Source organism: Lithobates pipiens, unplaced genomic scaffold (assembly GCF_037356315.1).
Source record: "Lithobates pipiens isolate NorthernLeopardFrog02 unplaced genomic scaffold, aLitPip1_a1.2 Scaffold_18, whole genome shotgun sequence".
NCBI classification, from domain to species: Eukaryota; Metazoa; Chordata; class Amphibia; order Anura; family Ranidae; genus Lithobates; species Lithobates pipiens.
In genome coordinates, this window is record NW_027507758.1 from 438,459,743 (window position 1) to 438,482,822 (window position 23,080).

The 23,080-nt window shown below is 40.4% G+C and overlaps 1 protein-coding gene across 18 annotated transcripts in view; it reads left to right on the plus strand.

Annotated features, from left to right (window-relative positions):
* MBNL1 (muscleblind like splicing regulator 1) overlaps positions 1-22,437 on the plus strand; it is a 271,047-nt gene extending 248,610 nt beyond the window's left edge. For all 18 annotated transcript variants that reach the window (XM_077488133.1, XM_077488139.1, XM_077488143.1 and 15 more), the window contains 2 exons: positions 9,589-9,663; positions 11,447-22,437. In XM_077488133.1, the coding sequence (XP_077344259.1) occupies positions 9,589-9,645 (57 nt within the window). In that variant the 3' untranslated portion in view covers positions 9,646-9,663; positions 11,447-22,437. The remainder of the gene's footprint in view (positions 1-9,588; positions 9,664-11,446) is intronic.
* Positions 22,438-23,080: the final 643 nt, after the last annotated feature.

Consider the following 23,080-nt stretch of genomic DNA (forward strand, 5'->3'; position numbering starts at 1 on the left):
CAGGCAAGCTTATGTATGCAAAGAACCTTCTGCTTCTACAATATTGTAATTTTCAAAGTTATTCTATGCATCATTATGCCAGACAAAAATATATTATGTGCTATAAAAAAATCAATGTTCAGGCAAACAAAAAAAATATATAATATATCATCGGACTTAATATAGTCTACAATATTGCCTTGTCAGAATGGTAAAATACTCCAATTTCTTAGACTCCCAAATCACTTTTCATAACATGTCAAATTACCTTTCTCTCAAATCACTTTAGTTGCAATTACAAACCTTGAGTTCCTCAGTAGTGATGGACGAACTTCCGACGGGACGTTTCGCGAACGCGAAATGCGAACGGACCCAAACGTTCGCGAAACCGACCGTTCGCCGCGGGCCCCATTGACTTCAATGGGAGGCGAACTTTGCAAACCTTCATGTCGAATTTGCGGCCACGTGGTAATTATTAGGGGGTAAAACGTAGTCCCACCATCTGGACAATGACATAATACATGTATGAGGTGAATTTGGGATCGATAACTACAAGCATTTTTATTTTATTTGGGAAATTGTTCTAACAATTCAGGACTATGGAGCTAATGAAGGCAATGGAGGAGAGGGAAGGTCAGGGACCAGGGTAGGCAAAGAAGAGGGTGCAGGAGATGATCACCAGCAGCGTGACATACCGGAATGACACATGCACCGTGATAGAGGCATCTGACAGCAGCACCGTAATACAGAGCACTGACAGCAGCACCGTGACATACAGCGCTGACAGCAGCACCGTGACATACAGCGCTGACAGCAGCACCGTGACATACAGCGCTGACAGCAGCACCGTGACATACAGCGCTGACAGCAGCACCGTGACATACAGCGCTGACAGCAGCACCGTGACATACAGCGCTGACAGCAGCACCGTGACATACAGCGCTGACAGCAGCACCGTGACATACAGCGCTGACAGCAGCACCGTGACATACAGCGCTGACAGCAGCACCGTGACATACAGCGCTGACAGCAGCACCGTGACATACAGCACTGACAGCAGCACCGTAAGCAGCCCCAGGAGGAAGTCAGCACAGCACAGGGATGGTGTGATCCCCTCATAATAAGAACCCCCAGGAGGAAGTCAGCACAGCACAGGGATAGTGTGATCCCTTCATAATAAGAACCCCCAGGAGGAAGTCAGCACAGCACAGGGATATCATAAGCAGCCCCAGTAGAAATATGACACCGCTCAACCTCTTCAAAGAGGAGGGTAGGGGCATATAGTACGGTGTGCTTTTTTGGGTCAAGGAAGTGAGCCAAATGAATTAAGAAGGTCTGTGTGCTTGATTAAAAAAATAGTTTATAGACATATACATGGTCTACTGGTCACATGTGTTGAATTCCTCCGAGATCCATGCCTCATTCATTTTTAGAAATGTGAGGTAGTTAACACTGTGGTGAGCTAGGCGAGTACGCTTATCGGTCACAATCCCCCCTGCTGCGCTGAACGTCCTTTCGGACAGGACACTGGATGAGGGGCAAGCCAACAGTTCGATTGCAAATTGGGCAAGCTCTGGCCAGAGGTCAAGCCTGCCCACCCAGTAGTCTAGGGGTTCATCACTCCTCAGAGCGTCCACATCGGCCGTTAACCCAATGTAGTCGGACACCTGACGGTCTAGGCGTTCCCTGATGCTGGATCCGGATGACACCTGTCGATGGGTCGGCTGAAAGAATGACCTCATATCCGAAGTCACCAACACATCTTCAAACCGGCCTCTTCTTGCAGGCGCTGTTGGATTGGTACCCGCAAATCCTTCTCTGGGAGTGGGAATTGCTCCTCTGCCAGCGCACGCAAAAGCAGAATGCAGCATTTCTCGAAGCAAGGCCTGGAAGTGCTGCATTCTGACAGCCCTCTGCGACGGCGGTAACATTTCCGCCATTTTGTGTTTGTACCGGGGGTCTAAGTACGTTGCCACCCAGTACTGGTCCTTGACCCTCATGCTTTTTATACGGGGGTCCCTATTAAAACACTGGAGCATGAAGGCCCCCATTTGCACTAAAGTGGAAGCGGTGTGGTGGCCTGGCTCCTGCTCATCATCCAGGATAATGTCGTCCTCTTCATTCTCCTCTCCCCATCCTCGCACAACAGGGATCCCAGAAAGGTTTAAAGCATGCTCTTCTTGCTCCTGCTCATCCGCCCCGGCACCATCCTCCTCTGACTCCTCATCAGACTCCTGTTGTTGACTTGTCTCAGATAGAGTAGCCCCCCCTGGGAATTCATCCAGCATTGCGACTTCCTCATCTTCCCGCTCCTGCTCCTCCACAGCCTGATCAATGACACGACGCAATGCACGCTCCAGAAAGAAGGCATAAGGTACCATGTCACTGATGGCGCCATGGCTGCGACTGACCAGTTTGGTGATCTCCTCAAATGGCCGCAGAAGTCTGCATGTGTCGCGCATGAGCAGCCACTGGCGCGGTGAAAAAAAACCCAGCTCCCCAGAACCGTTTCTTTCGCAGAGTTCATACAGGTAGACGTTAACTGCACGTTTCTGCTGGAGCAGCCTATCAAGCATATAGAAGGTTGAGTTCCATCGCGTCGGGCAATCGCAAATAAGACGTCTGACCGGCAGATGGTGTCGCCGCTGAATGTCAGCAAGGCGAGCCATGGCCGTGTAAGATCTTCTGAAATGGGCCGAGATTTTCCTTGCCTGCCGCAAGATGTCCTGGACCCCAGGGTATTTGACAAGGAATCGCTGCACGACCAAGTTTAAGACGTGTGCCATGCACGGCACGTGCGTGATTTTGCCCTGTTTCAATGCGCTAAGCAGATTGGCACCGTTGTCACACACCACTTTACCAACTGTCAAATTGAGCGGTGTTAGCCACTCATCTGCCTGTGAACGCAAAGCTGAAAGGAGTGCCGGGCCAGTGTGGCTCTTTGCTTCCAGGCACAACAGACGCAGCACGGCATGGCAACGTCTCACCTGGCATGTGGAATAGGTTCTGGGGAGCTTGGGCGGTGCAGTGGAAGAGACGCTAGCAGCGGAAAAGGAGGAGGCAGCTGAGGAGGAGAGGGAGGAGGATGGAGTAGGAGGAGGAGAAGAAGAGTCAGGCCTGCATGCAATCCGTGGCGGTAAAACCAAATCTACACGGGTGCCACGGGTTACATGCTTGACGGCCGTCAGAAGGTTCACCCAGTGGGCAGTAAAACTGATATACCTTCCCTGCCCGTGTTTGCTAGACCACGTGTCTGTGGTCAGATGTATCTTGGCACCGACACTGTGTGCCAGAGATACATTCACTTGCCGCTGAACATGGCCATATAGCTCTGGGATGCCCTTCTCTGAGAAATACTTCCTTCCTGGGACCTTCCATTGTGGTGTTCCAATGGCCACAAATTTGCGAAAGGCCTCCGAGTCCACCAGTTTATATGGCAGTAGTTGGCGGGCTATGAGTTCTGACAAGCCAGCCGCCAACCGTTGGGCAAGAGGGTTATCCGGCATCATCATTTTTTTACGCTCAAACATTAGGCCCACGGAAGCCTGCCTTTTTGCAGAAAAATGTGAGCTTGGCGTGATGGAAGGTGGAGTGGAGGACAATTGTGAGGAGAGAGGAGAAGGAGAAGTAGAAGACGAGGCTGGACGGTGAGAGCCTGCAGTGTGGCTTTGTGTGTTCCGTTGCTCCCACTGGGCTCGGTGATGGCTGCTCATGTGCCTTCTTAAGGCGGTCGTCCCTAGGTGAGTATTGGGCTTACCGCGACTAACGCGTTGACTGCAAAGATTGCAGATGGCAACGCTATTGTCAGCAGCGGACACGTTAAAAAAAGCCCACACTGCGGAGCCATGTGCCGGTGTCCTGGGAGCGCCAGATGTGACCGTACATGGTCGATGACTCGCTCCTGATACATTTGCAGTCTGCTTTGTCCCTGCTGTGCAATGTAAGTCATTGCTGCTTCTCCTCCCTATCTGCTGGTCCATATCTCCCTCTGAACTCCCCTCCTCTTCCTCTCTTGTGGGCACCCACGTGACATCACTAGACACGTCATCATCAACGTCACCTTCCCCACCGCTATAAGTAGAGATCTCGGAGTAGGCAGCAACACCGGGGACCAACCTCCTCCTTGGGCTGATCTGGGTACTGGCGTCAGACTGCTGAGTAGCGCTTGTTGCTACCTCCTCTTCCTGATCCAATACCAAGAGTGGCTGCGCATCAGAAATGTCCTCTTGATATGGATCGGAAAATAATTCCAGTGACTCAAGCGGAAGGTATGTGGTGGTGGTGGTGGTGGTCGTGTTGTTGGTGGTAGTGTCTTTGGGGGTGCACATAGCAGAGAGTGAAGAAGAGGGTGCAGATCGAGAGGATGAGGAGGGTGCAGAAGAGTAAGGCTGAGCGAGCCACTCAACCAAGTCTGGTGCATCCTTTAAAGTAATTGAACGCACCTTCTGCAACTTCCCACTTTGGCTCAAGCCTGTTGCTCCTGCCCTACCCCTACCACCCCTGCGGAAGGGCCTGCCTCTTCCTCTGCATGTCATTTTTTAAATGACCCTGTGACAAAACTCTTAGTCCCTATACCGCTGAAGGACTGCTGCAGTATAGGTGAGCGGTCAGCAGTGGTGCACGTCAACCCTATCTATTGTGGACCTATAGCGGTCCTTACAGAACAGCAGACTGTACCGCACTCAAGCCTATGTACCGTAGCACCCTATACCAAGTTACCAGTCCTTATAAGAACTTTTGTGGACCAAGCAGGTTGTGTATTAGTGTTTAGCAGACTGTACGTCAGTCCCTATACCGCTGAAGGACTGCTGCAGTATAGGGCAGCGGTCAGCAGTGGTGCACGTCAACCCTATCTATTGTGGACCGATAGCGGTCCTTACAGAACAGCAGACTGTACCGCACTCAAGCCTATGTACCGTAGCACCCTATACCAAGTTACCAGTCCTTATAAGAACTTTTGTGGACCAAGCAGGTTGTGTATTAGTGTTTAGCAGACTGTACGTCAGTCCCTATACCGCTGAAGGACTGCTGCAGTATAGGGCAGCGGTCAGCAGTGGTGCACGTCAACCCTATCTATTGTGGACCGATAGCGGTCCTTACAGAACAGCAGACTGTACCGCACTCAAGCCTATGTACCGTAGCACCCTATACCAAGTTACCAGTCCTTATAAGAACTTTTGTGGAACAAGCAGGTTGTGTATTAGTGTTTAGCAGACTGTACGTCAGTCCCTATACCGCTGAAGGACTGCTGCAGTATAGGTGAGCGGTCAGCAGTGGTGCACGTCAACCCTATCTATTGTGGACCGATAGCGGTCCTTACAGAACAGCAGACTGTACCGCACTCAAGCCTATGTACCGTAGCACCCTATACCAAGTTACCAGTCCTTATAAGAACTTTTGTGGAACAAGCAGGTTGTGTGTTAGTGATTAGCAGACTGTACGTCAGTCCCTATACCGCTGAAGGACTGCTGCAGTATAGGTGAGCGGTCAGCAGTGGTGCACGTCAACCCTATCTATTGTGGACCGATAGCGGTCCTTACAGAACAGCAGACTGTACCGCACTCAAGCCTATGTACCGTAGCACCCTATACCAAGTTACCAGTCCTTATAAGAACTTTTGTGGAACAAGCAGGTTGTGTATTAGTGTTTAGCAGACTGTACGTCAGTCCCTATACCGCTGAAGGACTGCTGCAGTATAGGTGAGCGGTCAGCAGTGGTGCACGTCAACCCTATCTATTGTGGACCGATAGCGGTCCTTACAGAACAGCAGACTGTACCGCACTCAAGCCTATGTACCGTAGCACCCTATACCAAGTTACCAGTCCTTATAAGAACTTTTGTGGAACAAGCAGGTTGTGTATTAGTGTTTAGCAGACTGTACGTCAGTCCCTATACCGCTGAAGGACTGCTGCAGTATAGGTGAGCGGTCAGCAGTGGTGCACGTCAACCCTATCTATTGTGGACCGATAGCGGTCCTTACAGAACAGCAGACTGTACCGCACTCAAGCCTATGTACCGTAGCACCCTATACCAAGTTACCAGTCCTTATAAGAACTTTTGTGGAACAAGCAGGTTGTGTATTAGTGTTTAGCAGACTGTACGTCAGTCCCTATACCGCTGAAGGACTGCTGCAGTATAGGTGAGCGGTCAGCAGTGGTGCACGTCAACCCTATCTATTGTGGACCGATAGCGGTCCTTACAGAACAGCAGACTGTACCGCACTCAAGCCTATGTACCGTAGCACCCTATACCAAGTTACCAGTCCTTATAAGAACTTTTGTGGACCAAGCAGGTTGTGTATTAGTTTTTAGCAGACTGTACGTCAGTCCCTATACCGCTGAAGGACTGCTGCAGTATAGGGCAGCGGTCAGCAGTGGTGCACGTCAACCCTATCTATTGTGGACCGATAGCGGTCCTTACAGAACAGCAGACTGTACCGCACTCAAGCCTATGTACCGTAGCACCCTATACCAAGTTACCAGTCCTTATAAGAACTTTTGTGGAACAAGCAGGTTGTGTGTTAGTGATTAGCAGACTGTACGTCAGTCCCTATACCGCTGAAGGACTGCTGCAGTATAGGGCAGCGGTCAGCAGTGGTGCACGTCAACCCTATCTATTGTGGACCGATAGCGGTCCTTACAGAACAGCAGACTGTACCGCACTCAAGCCTATGTACCGTAGCACCCTATACCAAGTTACCAGTCCTTATAAGAACTTTTGTGGACCAAGCAGGTTGTGTATTAGTGTTTAGCAGACTGTACGTCAGTCCCTATACCGCTGAAGGACTGCTGCAGTATAGGGCAGCGGTCAGCAGTGGTGCACGTCAACCCTATCTATTGTGGACCGATAGCGGTCCTTACAGAACAGCAGACTGTACCGCACTCAAGCCTATGTACCGTAGCACCCTATACCAAGTTACCAGTCCTTATAAGAACTTTTGTGGAACAAGCAGGTTGTGTGTTAGTGATTAGCAGACTGTACGTCAGTCCCTATACCGCTGAAGGACTGCTGCAGTATAGGTGAGCGGTCAGCAGTGGTGCACGTCAACCCTATCTATTGTGGACCGATAGCGGTCCTTACAGAACAGCAGACTGTACCGCACTCAAGCCTATGTACCGTAGCACCCTATACCAAGTTACCAGTCCTTATAAGAACTTTTGTGGACCAAGCAGGTTGTGTATTAGTGTTTAGCAGACTGTACGTCAGTCCCTATACCGCTGAAGGACTGCTGCAGTATAGGGCAGCGGTCAGCAGTGGTGCACGTCAACCCTATCTATTGTGGACCGATAGCGGTCCTTACAGAACAGCAGACTGTACCGCACTCAAGCCTATGTACCGTAGCACCCTATACCAAGTTACCAGTCCTTATAAGAACTTTTGTGGAACAAGCAGGTTGTGTATTAGTGTTTAGCAGACTGTACGTCAGTCCCTATACCGCTGAAGGACTGCTGCAGTATAGGTGAGCGGTCAGCAGTGGTGCACGTCAACCCTATCTATTGTGGACCGATAGCGGTCCTTACAGAACAGCAGACTGTACCGCACTCAAGCCTATGTACCGTAGCACCCTATACCAAGTTACCAGTCCTTATAAGAACTTTTGTGGAACAAGCAGGTTGTGTGTTAGTGATTAGCAGACTGTACGTCAGTCCCTATACCGCTGAAGGACTGCTGCAGTATAGGTGAGCGGTCAGCAGTGGTGCACGTCAACCCTATCTATTGTGGACCGATAGCGGTCCTTACAGAACAGCAGACTGTACCGCACTCAAGCCTATGTACCGTAGCACCCTATACCAAGTTACCAGTCCTTATAAGAACTTTTGTGGAACAAGCAGGTTGTGTATTAGTGTTTAGCAGACTGTACGTCAGTCCCTATACCGCTGAAGGACTGCTGCAGTATAGGTGAGCGGTCAGCAGTGGTGCACGTCAACCCTATCTATTGTGGACCGATAGCGGTCCTTACAGAACAGCAGACTGTACCGCACTCAAGCCTATGTACCGTAGCACCCTATACCAAGTTACCAGTCCTTATAAGAACTTTTGTGGACCAAGCAGGTTGTGTATTAGTTTTTAGCAGACTGTACGTCAGTCCCTATACCGCTGAAGGACTGCTGCAGTATAGGGCAGCGGTCAGCAGTGGTGCACGTCAACCCTATCTATTGTGGACCGATAGCGGTCCTTACAGAACAGCAGACTGTACCGCACTCAAGCCTATGTACCGTAGCACCCTATACCAAGTTACCAGTCCTTATAAGAACTTTTGTGGAACAAGCAGGTTGTGTGTTAGTGATTAGCAGACTGTACGTCAGTCCCTATACCGCTGAAGGACTGCTGCAGTATAGGGCAGCGGTCAGCAGTGGTGCACGTCAACCCTATCTATTGTGGACCGATAGCGGTCCTTACAGAACAGCAGACTGTACCGCACTCAAGCCTATGTACCGTAGCACCCTATACCAAGTTACCAGTCCTTATAAGAACTTTTGTGGAACAAGTGAGTTGTGAATGTTTAGCAGACTGCAGCAGAAGGGCAGCAGTCAAGTATAATATCCTTTCTATATTTGGAAGAAAGAATATTATACATGTACAAGCCTATTACTGTACCACTGATACCAGTCCTGAAAAGAACCTTTGTGGAACTAATAATAACAGCAAGTCTTTAAAATTACCCTCACTGCCTGACAACACTGCTTCCTTCCTGTCCCTATACAAATTGGCAAAAAAAGAGAACGATTAGTGGTTACTGGAACAGCTCTTTTGTGGACCTTGATAGTAACAGCTAATGATGATGATGATGATGATGATGATGAAAGACTAATCTGGCTGTCCCTGTAGCATACACCGTCCTTTCCCTTTCTCTAAACTAACAAAAGACACTCAGGCTGCTGCAAGAATCAGCAGCACAGCAAACCTATCAACACCTAACACCTATACCAGTCCTGAAAAGAACTTTTGTGTACCAAATAGCTAGTGGTTTATCTCTCCCTACTCCACACAGGAACCTGTCCCTATCTTAACAGAAGAAAGAATGTAAAATGGCCACCGGATCGGGTGTATTTATAGGTTAGGGGGAATGTACAAGTGTCCATGTGCTGTCATGTCTCAATTGGCTGTCCTGTATCACATGATAAACGTGTCACCAAAGGTTAAAGTTCTTGTATACATTAAACACGTAAGTCCGCCGCGGCGAACGACGGAAAAAGGCGTTCGAACGTGCGGACCGCGAATGTCGGAAATTCGCCGCGAAACGACCGCCGGGCGAACCGTTCGGCCATCACTATTCCTCAGTTATGTAGTCCTAGATTGAATTTTATAATGACATTAGTGTATTCCAACAGAAACACCCTCTTTTTAATTACTGCTACATACAGTATGTATTGCATAGTATGTTGAACCCTTGGTATCCTGAATAACTGATAATGACACTTATTTAGAGTTGTTGAGCAATTCTTAACATCAATTTGCTACTTCAGCATTTAGTTTCACTATTACAACTTATTATTGTTTCTTAATGCTTTACATTAAGAGTTCAAATGCTTTTGATGTCTTTTATATAAATGGCTGAGTGTTGGCTGCAAACGTTTTCAATTCATCTTCAACATATTTTATCTACAGATACCCATAATATCTGCAGATCATCTGAGTAGTCACAAGTATGTTACACAGCTCTAGAGATTGTATCATGATGCAGTAAGTTGATTCATATGAATTTCTCGCTTGTAATTTTTGCATTGATTTGATGTTCTATTCTTTCACAATGTAAGTTAAAGTAGATCTATGAACTTCCAAAAAAAATGTGTTTTAGCAGTTCATGCAAAGTACCTTGGGCATCCTTAAGCTGGCTGTGCCTGCTTGTTCTACACAACACTGAGCTGAGAGAAAACTCTGTAATAGATCAATTTTAAACAGTTTTATTGATAATACATATGTGGAGTACATATACAACAAAAATATGTACTGGTGCTTTAACAATAAACAATTTATTTAAAAAGTAAAGTTTCATCCAACCCATATGGGAAGAGTTTTACAAAAGATGTAATGAATTGTTTATTTTTCAAAACACTTGTACATGTCTCTATTTGATTGATTTATCATCAGCTGCAGTGGGCATTTCTTTCCTGCAAACATGCCAAGAGACGACAGTGATCATCGCTAGCAGCTATTGCAGCTACTAGCGATAATCGCAAAAAGGATCTGGCAGACTGGTTGTACCCAAGTTGGTCGATCGTCTGCCCATTAGATGTACAAAAATGCTCTTGTAGTATTGGAGAAAACCATAAGCAGTAAAGAAGCTGAAGAGAGGGTTTTGGTCTTTTTTTTGCAATGGTGCCAAAAAGTAAACTTGTAGTCCTAGCAATTATATGAAAGTAAAATTTATTTTCATTAAGGCACTAATTTATGTCTGCAATTTTGCAAAACACATCTGGAAAACAAAGACCCTTCCTATGCTTTGCCTTGCCTGTTTCTTCTCCATTCCTGTGGCTGTCATGCTGAAGTTTTTCATATTTAGTACAACCAACTGCACGTCCATATGTGTCACCTGTAAGTAGATTACTTTGTAAAAAAGTTCAACAGATAGGTGGACTTTTATCTAAAATCAGATGCAAGTAAAAAAAACATTTTTTTACATTGTGCTTTCAGTATAAATTTAAGTAGACTACACATCACTGGAGATGACTATATATCAAAACAACGGTCTTCCAATGTTTGCCTTAAGAACTAAAGAAATAATGGACCAACATTACTAAATAGATTTTTTCAGAAAGAGTTCCACTTGGTCTTCAACTTATTCTAGTTAATTACAGTGAGCGGGCTCCCCAGACAGCTACAGCTTTTAACACATTCATTTCCACAATATAACTGTTTAAAACTGGAAAATGGGGACATTTACTAAAACTGGTGCACCCAGAATCTGGTGCAGCTGTGCATGGTAGCCAATCAGCTTTAAATTTCTGCTTTGACAATAAAACCTGAAAGCTGATTTGTTTCTATGCAGAGCTGCACCAGATTTTGCACCATGCAGTTTTAGTAAATAATCCCCACTGGTTCTCAAAAGACTTATTGTTATAAATATTTGTTCAGCGTTATCAGTATCTATGGTTGCAATCAGTCAGCCTCAGAATACCTGATTTCAAAGGAGGGTTCAAGCTGAATATAACAATGTGCCTGGGTGACATGTATTTTGATGTTTTTCCAATGATTTAAAAGACAAAAAGCATCCAGCAAAAATGCAAATCAAGTCTAAACATTCATAGCCTGATGACAGATTCGCTTTAACCCACCCCTCAGTTCTCCTGGCCCTTCTTGATAAAAATGAGATAGTAATAGTAGTAGTAGTAGTAGTAGATAATAATTTATTGAACAGCCTCACTTTGTAAATAAGAATGGGTTTTCCAACTTACTGAAGAAGCTTATTCATTTGTTTTGACTTATTACATTCAAACTTCATCTTCTTCTTTTTTTTCTCCCATAGATCAAAGTGAACTTGAAGAAAAATACAGGCCAAGGCCGTTAGCCATAATGTGCATACAACACCAACAAGAAACACAAAGATCCCAACAGTTAGACATCTTGCATGCTGAACAATGACAAGATCAACACAGAATCCAGTTGCAATATACAATTAGTACATTTTCTTTCTGTCTAAGTATACATCATATCCTGTCATTTCACAATGCAGAGTGTATACATGCATCTCTTAGTACCTATCATTTACTCATATGACCATTATATAACAGTGCAAAGAGCAGTTTTGTGCAGTTAAAGATAGCCGATCAAAAGTAAACTTTCAGCAGTTTAGCGTTTCCCAACTAATGTAGAATGGCTAGTGATTGGCTCTTATGTCCACTGCACTTTGCACATTGCTCTTTGTCTTAATAAATAGGGCCATAGTGTATGTATTGCTTCATGCATTGGAAATTCAGCCTATGTTGTAACATCTCCAATGTGTTGGTACGTCTTTTGACCAAGAATATACTTTTCATTTTTTTTTCAAGGTTTACAAATAACAAAAGGTGCACCTTGTATTTAAAATTGCCATTGTAGCTGAGAGTATGCATGCAGAGTAGTTTTATAAGGATAATATTTTTCTTGTTATAGATTGTAAGAGTTGGTAAAAGGTCTGAGACACATGAATGTGCCAAGTAAACCACAGCTGAATATGTTTTTAAAGCACATAAAGGCTTTGAGTACGGTATTACTAATTGTTCTCATAAAGTGCCATTGACTGTACATGATTATAGAGTATTATTTCAGCAGTGTTATTTTTGAAACTTCCACATTTACCTGTGGTTGTATGCATCAATATAAGGCACTGTTGGAGTTTTTAACCAAAGTTCTCATAGAAATGAGTTTATCTGAACCTAAGTTGTAGGCTTGACATCACGAGAAATACCATCCTTTTATGTGGACTTTAATCCAGACTAATCAGACAATGTCACGGTGTGACGGAAGAGATTAAATATTTACAGGGTAGGTCTCATAGGCAAATGATAAAGTACTATAAGGCCTAATAGTGGCTTTTGTATAAAATTTAGATCGCAAAGTGGAGTGTGTAATATCAGATTCAAACTGCTGTGTCTCTAGAACAGATTGGAAAATAAAAGCTAACAACAGATTGGTTGCAATATTTTATATGTTCCCACTTTTCCCAAAAGCAATCATTTGGAGAGTTCATTTATTTAAACATTCTTAAGATATATTAAGGCAATACAATGTATAGCTTAAAGGAGCAGAAATAGAGGATACAACTTAAAAACAATTGTTAAAATTGTTAAAAAACAATTGTTAAAACAATTTAGATGTGTGATAATCAGCACCTTGTCCTACAGCAGGGCTTATCAGTCGGGAAAATGCTTTAACGCATTGGTAACATTAAAAATAAATTAGGAAAAAGAAAGTTACAATGATGATAAATTTACAGTTTTATAACAGTACATGTGCTGTATATTGTTCTCCCTTATAAATGTCAGTTTATATAACTATGCCCTTATACGTAAATATACCCTACTTTTAAAGAAGAATTCCTCACCAGACATTTTGCAAATAATGGGGTTAGAAGAAATAAAAGATGGATTAAATCTTACCTCTGTACACCTGAGCTAATGATCTGCCATTGTAAATGTGCCACACCAAGCCTTTAAGCATTATTCTGTAGGCTCTGTCAGTGTATTTAAAGACTCCACATTTGTGTCTACTGGGAGATATTCTAACTAATGCTCTAATGTTATTTCATTGAGCAATTTTTCTTTTAGTCCTGCTACTATGTGTTCACTTCAATTAGTACTGTTGTCAAATATATACCACCACTTTCTCAAAAGAAAAGTTTAGGCATTATGGCAATACTGGAATTTGCCAGAAGGCCTGGTAAGGTGAAGAGGACTTGTTGGCATATTAAAGATCGTAAGGATAATGCAATTTAATTTTTAATAAATAATATAATATATAGCTCCAATACAGTGATAAATCGTTTATACGTACAAATGGGCCACTATGCTTTATTGGTAAGGGCTGAATAATAGCACCCGTCCAGTCATAAACGACTTCAAAATCAACTCAGAGAAAAGAAAAAAGTATACTTAATAAATGAATAAGTCTAGCACTCCTTTCCATATTAAAAATTACTCCTTTTGTATGTAACCCTCTCATTAAGTATAGCGGGCTACAGAATGACCAGAAGAAGTGGCTTGTAACATTTAGAGAAGCAGATAACAGGGTCATGGTGCAAATGTCTATATTTATACCCTGGTTGCCTTTGTCCTCCCATCTACAGTAGGTAAATTTCTCCTTTATTCATAATATATATATATATATATATATATATATATATATATATTCTTAATACCAGTATTGAACTTTGGACATCTCATTCAAAATAATAGAGTTTTGAATGCCCTATCTTCAGATATAATTTTTGTTAAACTAGATTTCCTTGAACAGTTTTCAGAGGTATATAGTAATATTTCTGACACCAGCAAATGGAGAGTCAATTAAATCTGAGTATATATGTACTTACTCAGAAACTGGCATATTCAAATTACAGTATATCGTTACTGAGGCTTTAAAGCACACCAAATATTACCGGTAATTATAATAATACATTTTTAATCAGAATCCAAGGAAAACACTCAGTGGAACGTATCATTTATAGAAACGCTGCCTCTGGCATATACTGATGCAAAACAAAATCTGTGACTTAGAAATGATAAACTGGACGTTCAGCAGTTCACCATTTAGATAAAGTAGCATTTGAGTCTGTCTGTGTCCGGTTTATGCTACAATGCAAAAATGACTCAATGTTTGACTTTTTTAATGCCCTATGTCCAGAGACAGACACAGAAAGGTGTGAAGAGCTTATGACAAGTGAATTGTTGGTTTTTACTCAGCAACAAGACCTGAATTGGATAAATTGTGGCCCTAGACATGAGTTAAACTGGAAATAAAATACCACTGCTTTAGTAGTAGGGCGGGAAGGGGGTTGAGCTTCTGAGGGAACCTAAGAACATAGAGGCCTTGGGAAATTGCTGAGTTTGCCCCCCATCCCAGACACTGGCCCTGCTCAGCAATTGCATTAATTTAAACACCTATCAGTTGTTTTTTTTTTCTAATATTTCTTTGTTGCCCTAATTTAAGATTGAACTCCAGATTTAAATCTTTCACAGTCTGCGCTGTCACCCTCATTTTTTTTATTACCATGCACAGACCCAGGACTCATATCATATCGTACACAGTTAGTTACAGTTGCTTTGTTTTTTGATTTTCCCACACAGGGTAAAACAACAGGTTATCTTTAACTTAGTCCCCAACAGCAGCATATAACTTCCTTCATTTAACTTCCCCACCACTCCATTCAGCTGGGTGGACTCTGGAGGACTCTAATGGTGCAATCTCTGCATTTGGATTTGTGAATCCTACACACCTGCAGTGGCCATTATCAATGCAAAATGAGGTGCAAAGGCAGATGGAAACACCCAAAACTCCAGATGGAGGGTGCTGAAGTATCTTATGCCCCGTACACATGATCGGATTTTCTGAAAACAAATGTTGGATGTGAGCTTGTTGGCGAAAAGTCTGACCGTATGTATGCTCCATCGAACATTTGCTGTCAGACTTTCTGCCAACAAATGTTGGCTAGCAGGTTCCCTAATTTTCCGCCAACAAATGTTTGTTGTCGGACTTTCCAATCGTGTGTACTGAAGTCCGTCGGACAAAAGTCCACGCATGCTCGGAATCAAGTATGAGATATAACTTGCGTTCGTAATGTAGATATCACGTATGTCTTCTACGCCACTATGTTCATAATTGATGACCAACATTTGTGTGACCGTATGTATGCAAGACAAGTTGGAGCCAACATCCTTCGAACAAAAATCCATGTTTTTGTTCTCGGAAAGTCTGATCGTGTGTATGGGGCATAAGAGTCCCACTCAATCTACCTATATCTAAAATATCGCCTATGGATGGACCGACCAATTATTGTATAATTAAGATACTTAAAACCATGTCTTATAATCTAAATGATGAATAATAATATGTTATTCATCTATGATATTAAAAACAGTCAGATTAAAAATGCCATAATTTTTCTTCAGTAAGTCTGTGTTATTTTCTATTACATAATATAAGTGGCAATGTGTCTACATAAAAAAATATGTGCATCAGTGGTTCCTTCACAGTATTTTAAATGAGAGCCACACACAGTATTCTATTTATGAATGTTTTACTCTGTCAAATTTTCTATGCATAATCCTAGAATTTGCACTTTTTATTGCCTTACTGGCCATACGCTATGCAATGTTTGCAAGTGTTGCAAACATCACTTTTGATAATCAGATAGTGTATGGAATAAGCAATCAAATGATGATGATGATTGCTAATAAGAAATAAGTTTGGAAATCTTACCATGAGATGGACAATGTCATATTCATCATTAATACTAATCATAGGCCTGAACATACCTACAAAGTGAATATTATAGCTCATGTATATTGACCAAGCCTCATTTATAAAAAAGTAATTTGCTTCTCATAGCAACCTATAAGAGTCTCAATTGTGTTCTTTCATGCCTTGTAAATATAAAAGGGAGAATTTGACTGACTGTGGTGAGTAACGACACCACTTTAATGTGTGAGGGCCATTATTACCTGCTGTGTGCTCAATTCCAAATCTGATTAAAGAATAAATATAGCATGGCCTTAAAATGATTTGACATAAAATTTGTGAATTGTGATTATTCTGTAACATTGAAAAGAAATTTTTAATCAAATGCAGCTCCACACAGAATTGTGACTTTATGAATAACTGCGACTTTATGAATATACAAAGATCTATACTAGACAAGTTTTCTATTATAATAGTGAATGCCAAGTCAAAAAGAAGTCATTTTATTTTTAAAAGCTGCTATTTTCACATCTACCCACTTGAAGCTATGATCACATAGGGCTGGGCTGTAGATATGTACCATAAATGATAAAATATACAATATTAGGTATTCATATGAGAACACTTTATTCTTATATATTGTATGTATATTACATACAGCATGCACTAAATTAAATTGTAGAAAATAACTAAATTAGAGAATAATTTTTGTAACTATTAATAGATATACAAAATATATTTGTCAATTCCTTATTTTATTTGTGTTAAATATCAGTTGTATACGTAAAAGGATGGGTTATGTCTGTGATGTCATAACACATGTCATTATATTCATTCTATATTAAAAAATAGTAAATTTGATTCTAAACTGGTATTTCACATAGATACTGGTAAGTTGAATCATAGCTAACTGCCATAACTATTACACAACACGTGACGTCATAACCCCATGGTTTCTGCAGACATATTTGGGGATCCAGCTGCAGAAAATGTCACCATTATCAGAGAACAATCAGCACGTTGAGAGCTATAATCTGCAGGAAGCTAATCCAACTTCCCAGTACTCACCTAGGCCTGAAATATAAGTTTGGGGTGGATATAATACTCAGTCTCCAACAAAAACTTGCTTTATTGATAGAAAACTGTCTGCAAGAAGGTTCAATAAACTCGTATTAAGGACCCTACCCACTGAAAAAGCTCAACTAAACTTGATTTATGAACTGATGCATTTAAAAAATTGGTTGGTTAAATACATGATTTTTTTTTTGGGATGAGCATCTTTGCTGACAGATAAACATACAAAGCATTTGCGTATTATGGGTTTACAGGCTGCACTAATGGCAAGGTTAGGAAGGCTCTACTGAGTCCTGTAACTTTCCCTAAAGGAAGAGTTCAAAAGCCACGAGGTGTGCAATGTTCCCAAAGTCACTTGATGGAACTAGAAACGCCTCTGTCTTGTGGCTTAAGGAACTAAGTTATTTTCCAACAGGCATTTATATTTTCTATTTTGCTTCCAATCTGTGCTTAAAAAGTATTTCTAGTCATCATAATCTATTTTAAATACAGAATTGCAGTACTTAAAAAATTATCAGCGCCAATGTTTGGAACATCTCATTAAATAGACGTGAACTGTTTAATGCTTCAAAATTAAAAAAAAGGGCAGAGGCATACAATCGATTACCTACATTTTAGATTTACCCTAATTTTTAAGCTTGCCCATTTGCCTTGGACAAAGGCTAGGAAGTTTGCACTTGCACAAAAAATAGCTAAGTTCATTGTCACAGGTCAGAAAATTAGGTAAAATCTCTGTGATAGAGCCCTGGATAGCAGTGTAATCCAATCATATCTCCTACTTCTTCCTTGCTCAATCCGAAACATAAAAAAATTGCTTTGGCACATCATTTATTTAAAATCAGATATCTTAATTATGTACATACGCAAATATATATGGGTATAATTCCAGCCTGTCAAACTGAAAACCTTACGGGCCTTGAGATATATGCATCATGATAACACACATTTTACCACATTACTGTAATACACATGACCGGACTTTCTGGCAGACTAGATCTGACGGTTTTCCCGACGGACTTTTGGCGGCGTTCCGACAGACTTTCCAAACAAACGGACTTGCCCACACATGAATGGACTAAGTCCATTCAAAAGTTAGTTTGTTTTGAATGTGATGACATAAGATGGGACTAAAAAAGGAAGTTCAATAGCCAGTAGCCAATAGCTTCCCTTGTGTCTTATTTGGTCCGTCGGACCAGCATACAGACGGATGGTTTTCCCGATAGGAATTGAGTCCATCGGACAGATTTGAAACATGTTCTATTTCTAGATCTGTCTGATTTTTAAAATGAAAAATGATCGGATTAGCCCACATATGATCGGATTGTCCAACGGACTGATTCCGTCGGACCTAGTCCAGTCATGTGTACGCGGCACAATGCACAGTAACACATGGCACCTTGTGCAGTGCCATTCATTGTGCACACTTACAGTAGTGGGCAACACACAACATTGCACATGCCCTATATTGTGGTGCATTGTGTTGAAATAAAAAGGTCATTTGGCTTTTCTGCTCCACTCCACCGCTTTAGCAGACCATTCATATACAAGTTAAAGGAAAGTAAATGTATGAATCCAACCTCAGGGTTTTATCCATAGAGTGAGTAAACAGGTACAGCTTACTGAGCCATCCACATACACTGCCATCATGGACTACCTTCTAAAAATGCTAGCTGGTTGGCTGTCTCTGGCTGTGATATGTAAAATCACTGACCTGAAACACATCTGGAGCAGGTTATGTCAGAACTCCTAATTCTACAAAAAGTATTGAAGCCATTGGAGTAGAAAGAAAGCCAGGCATCTAACACTTTAGAATAACTGGTCAGCAACTACAGCCTACATGTTCCCATAGCACAGCTTTCCTTTACTAAACCATCCATTATGTACATTAAATAGCAACCTGAGCATCAGTGCAATCTGTAACCCCAGCATTCAGCCTATGACTGGCTGTAAAGCAATAAGTCCACATGTTACCAGCTTGACAAGGCTTTATAAGAGCAAACTTATTTAATGCAGTGTTATATTACTTGTGATTTAAATCCACCGGATTCATTGTCTGGTATTTAAAATATATATTTTTTGTGAATCAAAATTACCCAGTTCATATCTTTTATCTGTTGGGCACTCTACAGCTGAAAAATCTGCACAATGTGAAACAGCTGCAGAATTATTCAGAGTCACAAATTTTGTTTTAGATGGAAAAAATGAAAACTGATCAGTTTGTTGGTCTATTTGAGATTTAACGTCCTTAAGAACTAATTTTGGTATGGGATTTAAGTTGTTTAATGATTGTACTGTGCATCTATTAAGGCCTTAGATTACATTACGGGTTGAAACCCAAACCAATGTAATTTCAGTTACGTTAAGAAAGTATAAAGTGACTTTACATTTTATGATAATTACTTACATCATGAATAGTACATTTTCTCTTGTTGAAATGTAATTTTTAATTTCATACATTTATTAGTATGTTTTCATTTTTATTGCAAGTTAAATACAGTTTTTTTTTAGTATGAGTTTTTTTTTCTGTTTAAATAGATTTTACCGATGACTTTTTCAAAATATAAAAAAAGAAAAAAAAGAATAAAAAAAAATAGTTTTATTTTCTTCATACCATTTACTTAGTTCTGAATTTACATGTATTGTCATATAAGTATTTGTATTATTGTTAACTAAATGATTTATATTTTACAGACTTAATATTACAATGTAAGAATATCAGTCATTGTTAGTTTTCACTAAGAGAACAAAGACCTTTTGTATGGATATCTTATATTATGTAATCATTGAAAACGTGAGGAATTGAGTTGTTGCTGAGGCAACAATCCTGGCAGACAAGTAATATTTTGATGAGTTATTTTGTTTGTAATTAGTTATTATAAGAAAATAGTTCCTAGATATTAGAGCAAAAATTTATTTTGTATTGTATCCATTTCAGATGTTAAAATATTGTTTTAATATTTTTGAAAAAAAAACCCTGATTATCAGGTCTTGTTATAAATAAGCTGCATAATCAATAAATCAAGGGACACTTTTTGTTGATAATCCAAATATTCAAAGTTTACGTGATGAGTAAGAGTGTGCAAACTCTTGAAGGTTGATTATGCTGCAATATAGCATGTCAGACAGGATAGGGAGAAGTTGACTTTTTGCACTTCTGTATATAGTCAAAATAAAGAAAGAAACATGTATTATAGTAAGATCTTATTTTCAATAAATATGTCTATAATTATGAGGAGTTTTGTTAAGGCTCATAAAATGACAGGCTAAACAAAATTGCTTGCAAAATGTCACAGATTTAGCACTCCATATCCTTGAGGGCTTGGCTGCATATGGGCATTATTTTAGTTGCACTACTATGTGATTGTGCATTGCACGTAGTCAACTATAAAATGTAGTAGAATAAAAAATTCTGAGTTAAGTTACAAAGAAGTTAAAATTTGGATCAATCAAGTACAGTTGTTCACTTAATGAAGATATAATGTATGAGGAAACTTAAGCCAGCCATAGATGGATCGAAATTCATCCGGTTGAACAGGGACCGGCCAAATTGCAATCCATTCATGGGCAGGCAGGTTGTACAGAAGTAAAACTCTCAATCGATTTCTGTACAACCAGCCTGTCAGTTTTTTTCACCAAATCAGTGCCATCAGCTATAGCCAGCAACACTGATCACTGTATTCTGATGGTAAGGACCTCTACAATAGCACCAAAAGAAGAATACACAGAGTGCGTTGATCGGGGAATTGGATAAATTCTTTTCATTCAAAAAAGTGCATCCATGTCCTTTACTGCAATTTAGCAGATTAGGCAGTAGTACTATCTAAGAAATGTGAATAGTCGGAAGCAGTATTTTTTTTTTATTATTATTAAAAAGTTGAAATTTGCATGTTAACATGTTACAGGCCAGTTACCGTAGACAACTTCATTCACAACTGTGTATCATCTGCAAGATTATATCAATAGTTCACAAGTTCCTGCTCTTGCATAGCCTAGTTCATAAACTTTCACTGCACTACGTGTCCAAGGGTCCTTGGAAGTCCATCAATTTAGGATCACACAGTGGCACAACTGAAAATTGCTCATGTAGCCAAGACGTAAAAAGGCTGCTTTGCTTTATGTGATAGGCTTGTAGTTTGCCAGGATTTTTTAGTTGGGCAAATACATCATTATTCTGAAATCATACAACAGACACAGACCCACCGGTCTACTTCTGCCTGTACAGTATCACAAAAGCCGTACAGTTATTTCAGCCATAAAAAAAAGGTAGAATCACAGATCAAGTAATCCATACGTTTCTCAAACAAATGCATGTTTAAAATAATCACAGTAAAAAAATATATAGAGGTTATATACTATTCAACTTCAGTTCTTTACAGTTTGTAGTTTATTGTTCACAAGACAAAAAAAGACTGAATTCCACAAACATTAAAGTGTATCTGTTGTATGTACTCTGTAAAGACAGTCATCTTGTGGACTGATGTGATATTAGGCATTTATAAGACATACAAACAGCCTTGTTTGAGTTTGATTTTCTATAATTAAAATGTCACCACCATTATTCAAACATTTCTTTTGATTTTTCTTATATGAATGTATGGCCAAATGGTCTAGCTCCAGCAGATTTTCAGCTAAGTGGTGCTCAAAGCAATCATAGGTCTTGAGTGGTACTCATGCATTGGAACTCCGTATGTTACATACATGTGACCTTCATCATTTTAATGTAGTTATTGATATACAAGGTATTCTTATTCTACTACTAGTTAGGATTATACCCTCACACCCACTAGATTTTACTCAAAGACCTTCTTTCTAGTAAATGCTCACATTGAATGACTGATTTTTAATGCAAATTACTGGACTTCCCAGGACTATAGGCATTCAGCTTTGAGCCAATATATTCCATGAGCAATTCAGTGATATCATTTATACATTATATATATTGCTAATGACAACAATTATTAGTTACGCTTTTCACTGAATATTCATGTATGCTACCTTTCTCCACAAGATGTTTTCTCTGCATTGTACACATAACAGGTATTCTTTAAATCTTAAACAGGCAAATCAAACATAGCACATTTGCTTTAGTAGTTTTTTTTCTGTAATTTGTTCTTTTAGCAGATGATTTGTATACAAAGACTTTAATAAATTGCACTCACCAAACAGTATAATGTTGTAAACCAAAGCTGAAGATTATTATTGTTATATTATTTTTATTGATATTATTAATATTATTATAATTATTGGACCATTTGTTACTCAGAAGTCACACTGGCAAAAACCTAATTTGCACTTAAATTGAGATGTCGAACTCTTCATCTGCTAGAAGGACAGATGTGCTTGATTTTGCAATTGTGTAATCACAGATTTACTTTTTGCTTGTAGTTGCTTAACCTATGTAATCAGTCTTTGGCTGCAGTTTGTTTTATGCTTATTTTATTCTCAATGCTAATAGTTGACAATGTTGTATGAAAATAAAGTGAAATTGCCATAATAAAATATCTTTATGGAGCTGGTTTTCTGTGTGTATATTATTATAAAGCTTCAAACAAAAAAAGTTGTTATATGAATGTACAAAAGTAACCAACCCCTGAGGTGCCAGCAAGAGAAGGGCTTATGTATCACCTGAATGTCCCTCCCCTAATGGTAAAGGGCATGTGGGTTGATATTAACATAGCAGGGAGACTACATGCTCATTCTCATCTTTGCTACCCATATACCAGCTGGCTTGTTGGGTAAATGTCAGTGAATATAATGCTTGCTGAGAAAATGATGGGAGAATGTCCATTAGTGTTATATTGGTATACGGAGTGAATGTGAATGTTGACCTAAATTATCAAAAAGCCCACATTATGCCTGCTGATAGATAGGATATATATATATATATATATATATATATATATATATATATATATATATATATATATATATATATATATATATATGCAGTATCTCACAAAAGTGAGTGCACCCCTCACATTTTTGTAAATATTTTATTATATCTTTTCATGTGACAATGCTGAAGAAATGACGCTTTGCTACAATGTAAAGTAATGAGTGTACAGCTTGTATAACAGTGTAAATTTGCTATTCCCTCAAAATAACTTAACACATCTATTAATGTCTAAACCGCTGGCAACAAAAGTGAGTAAAC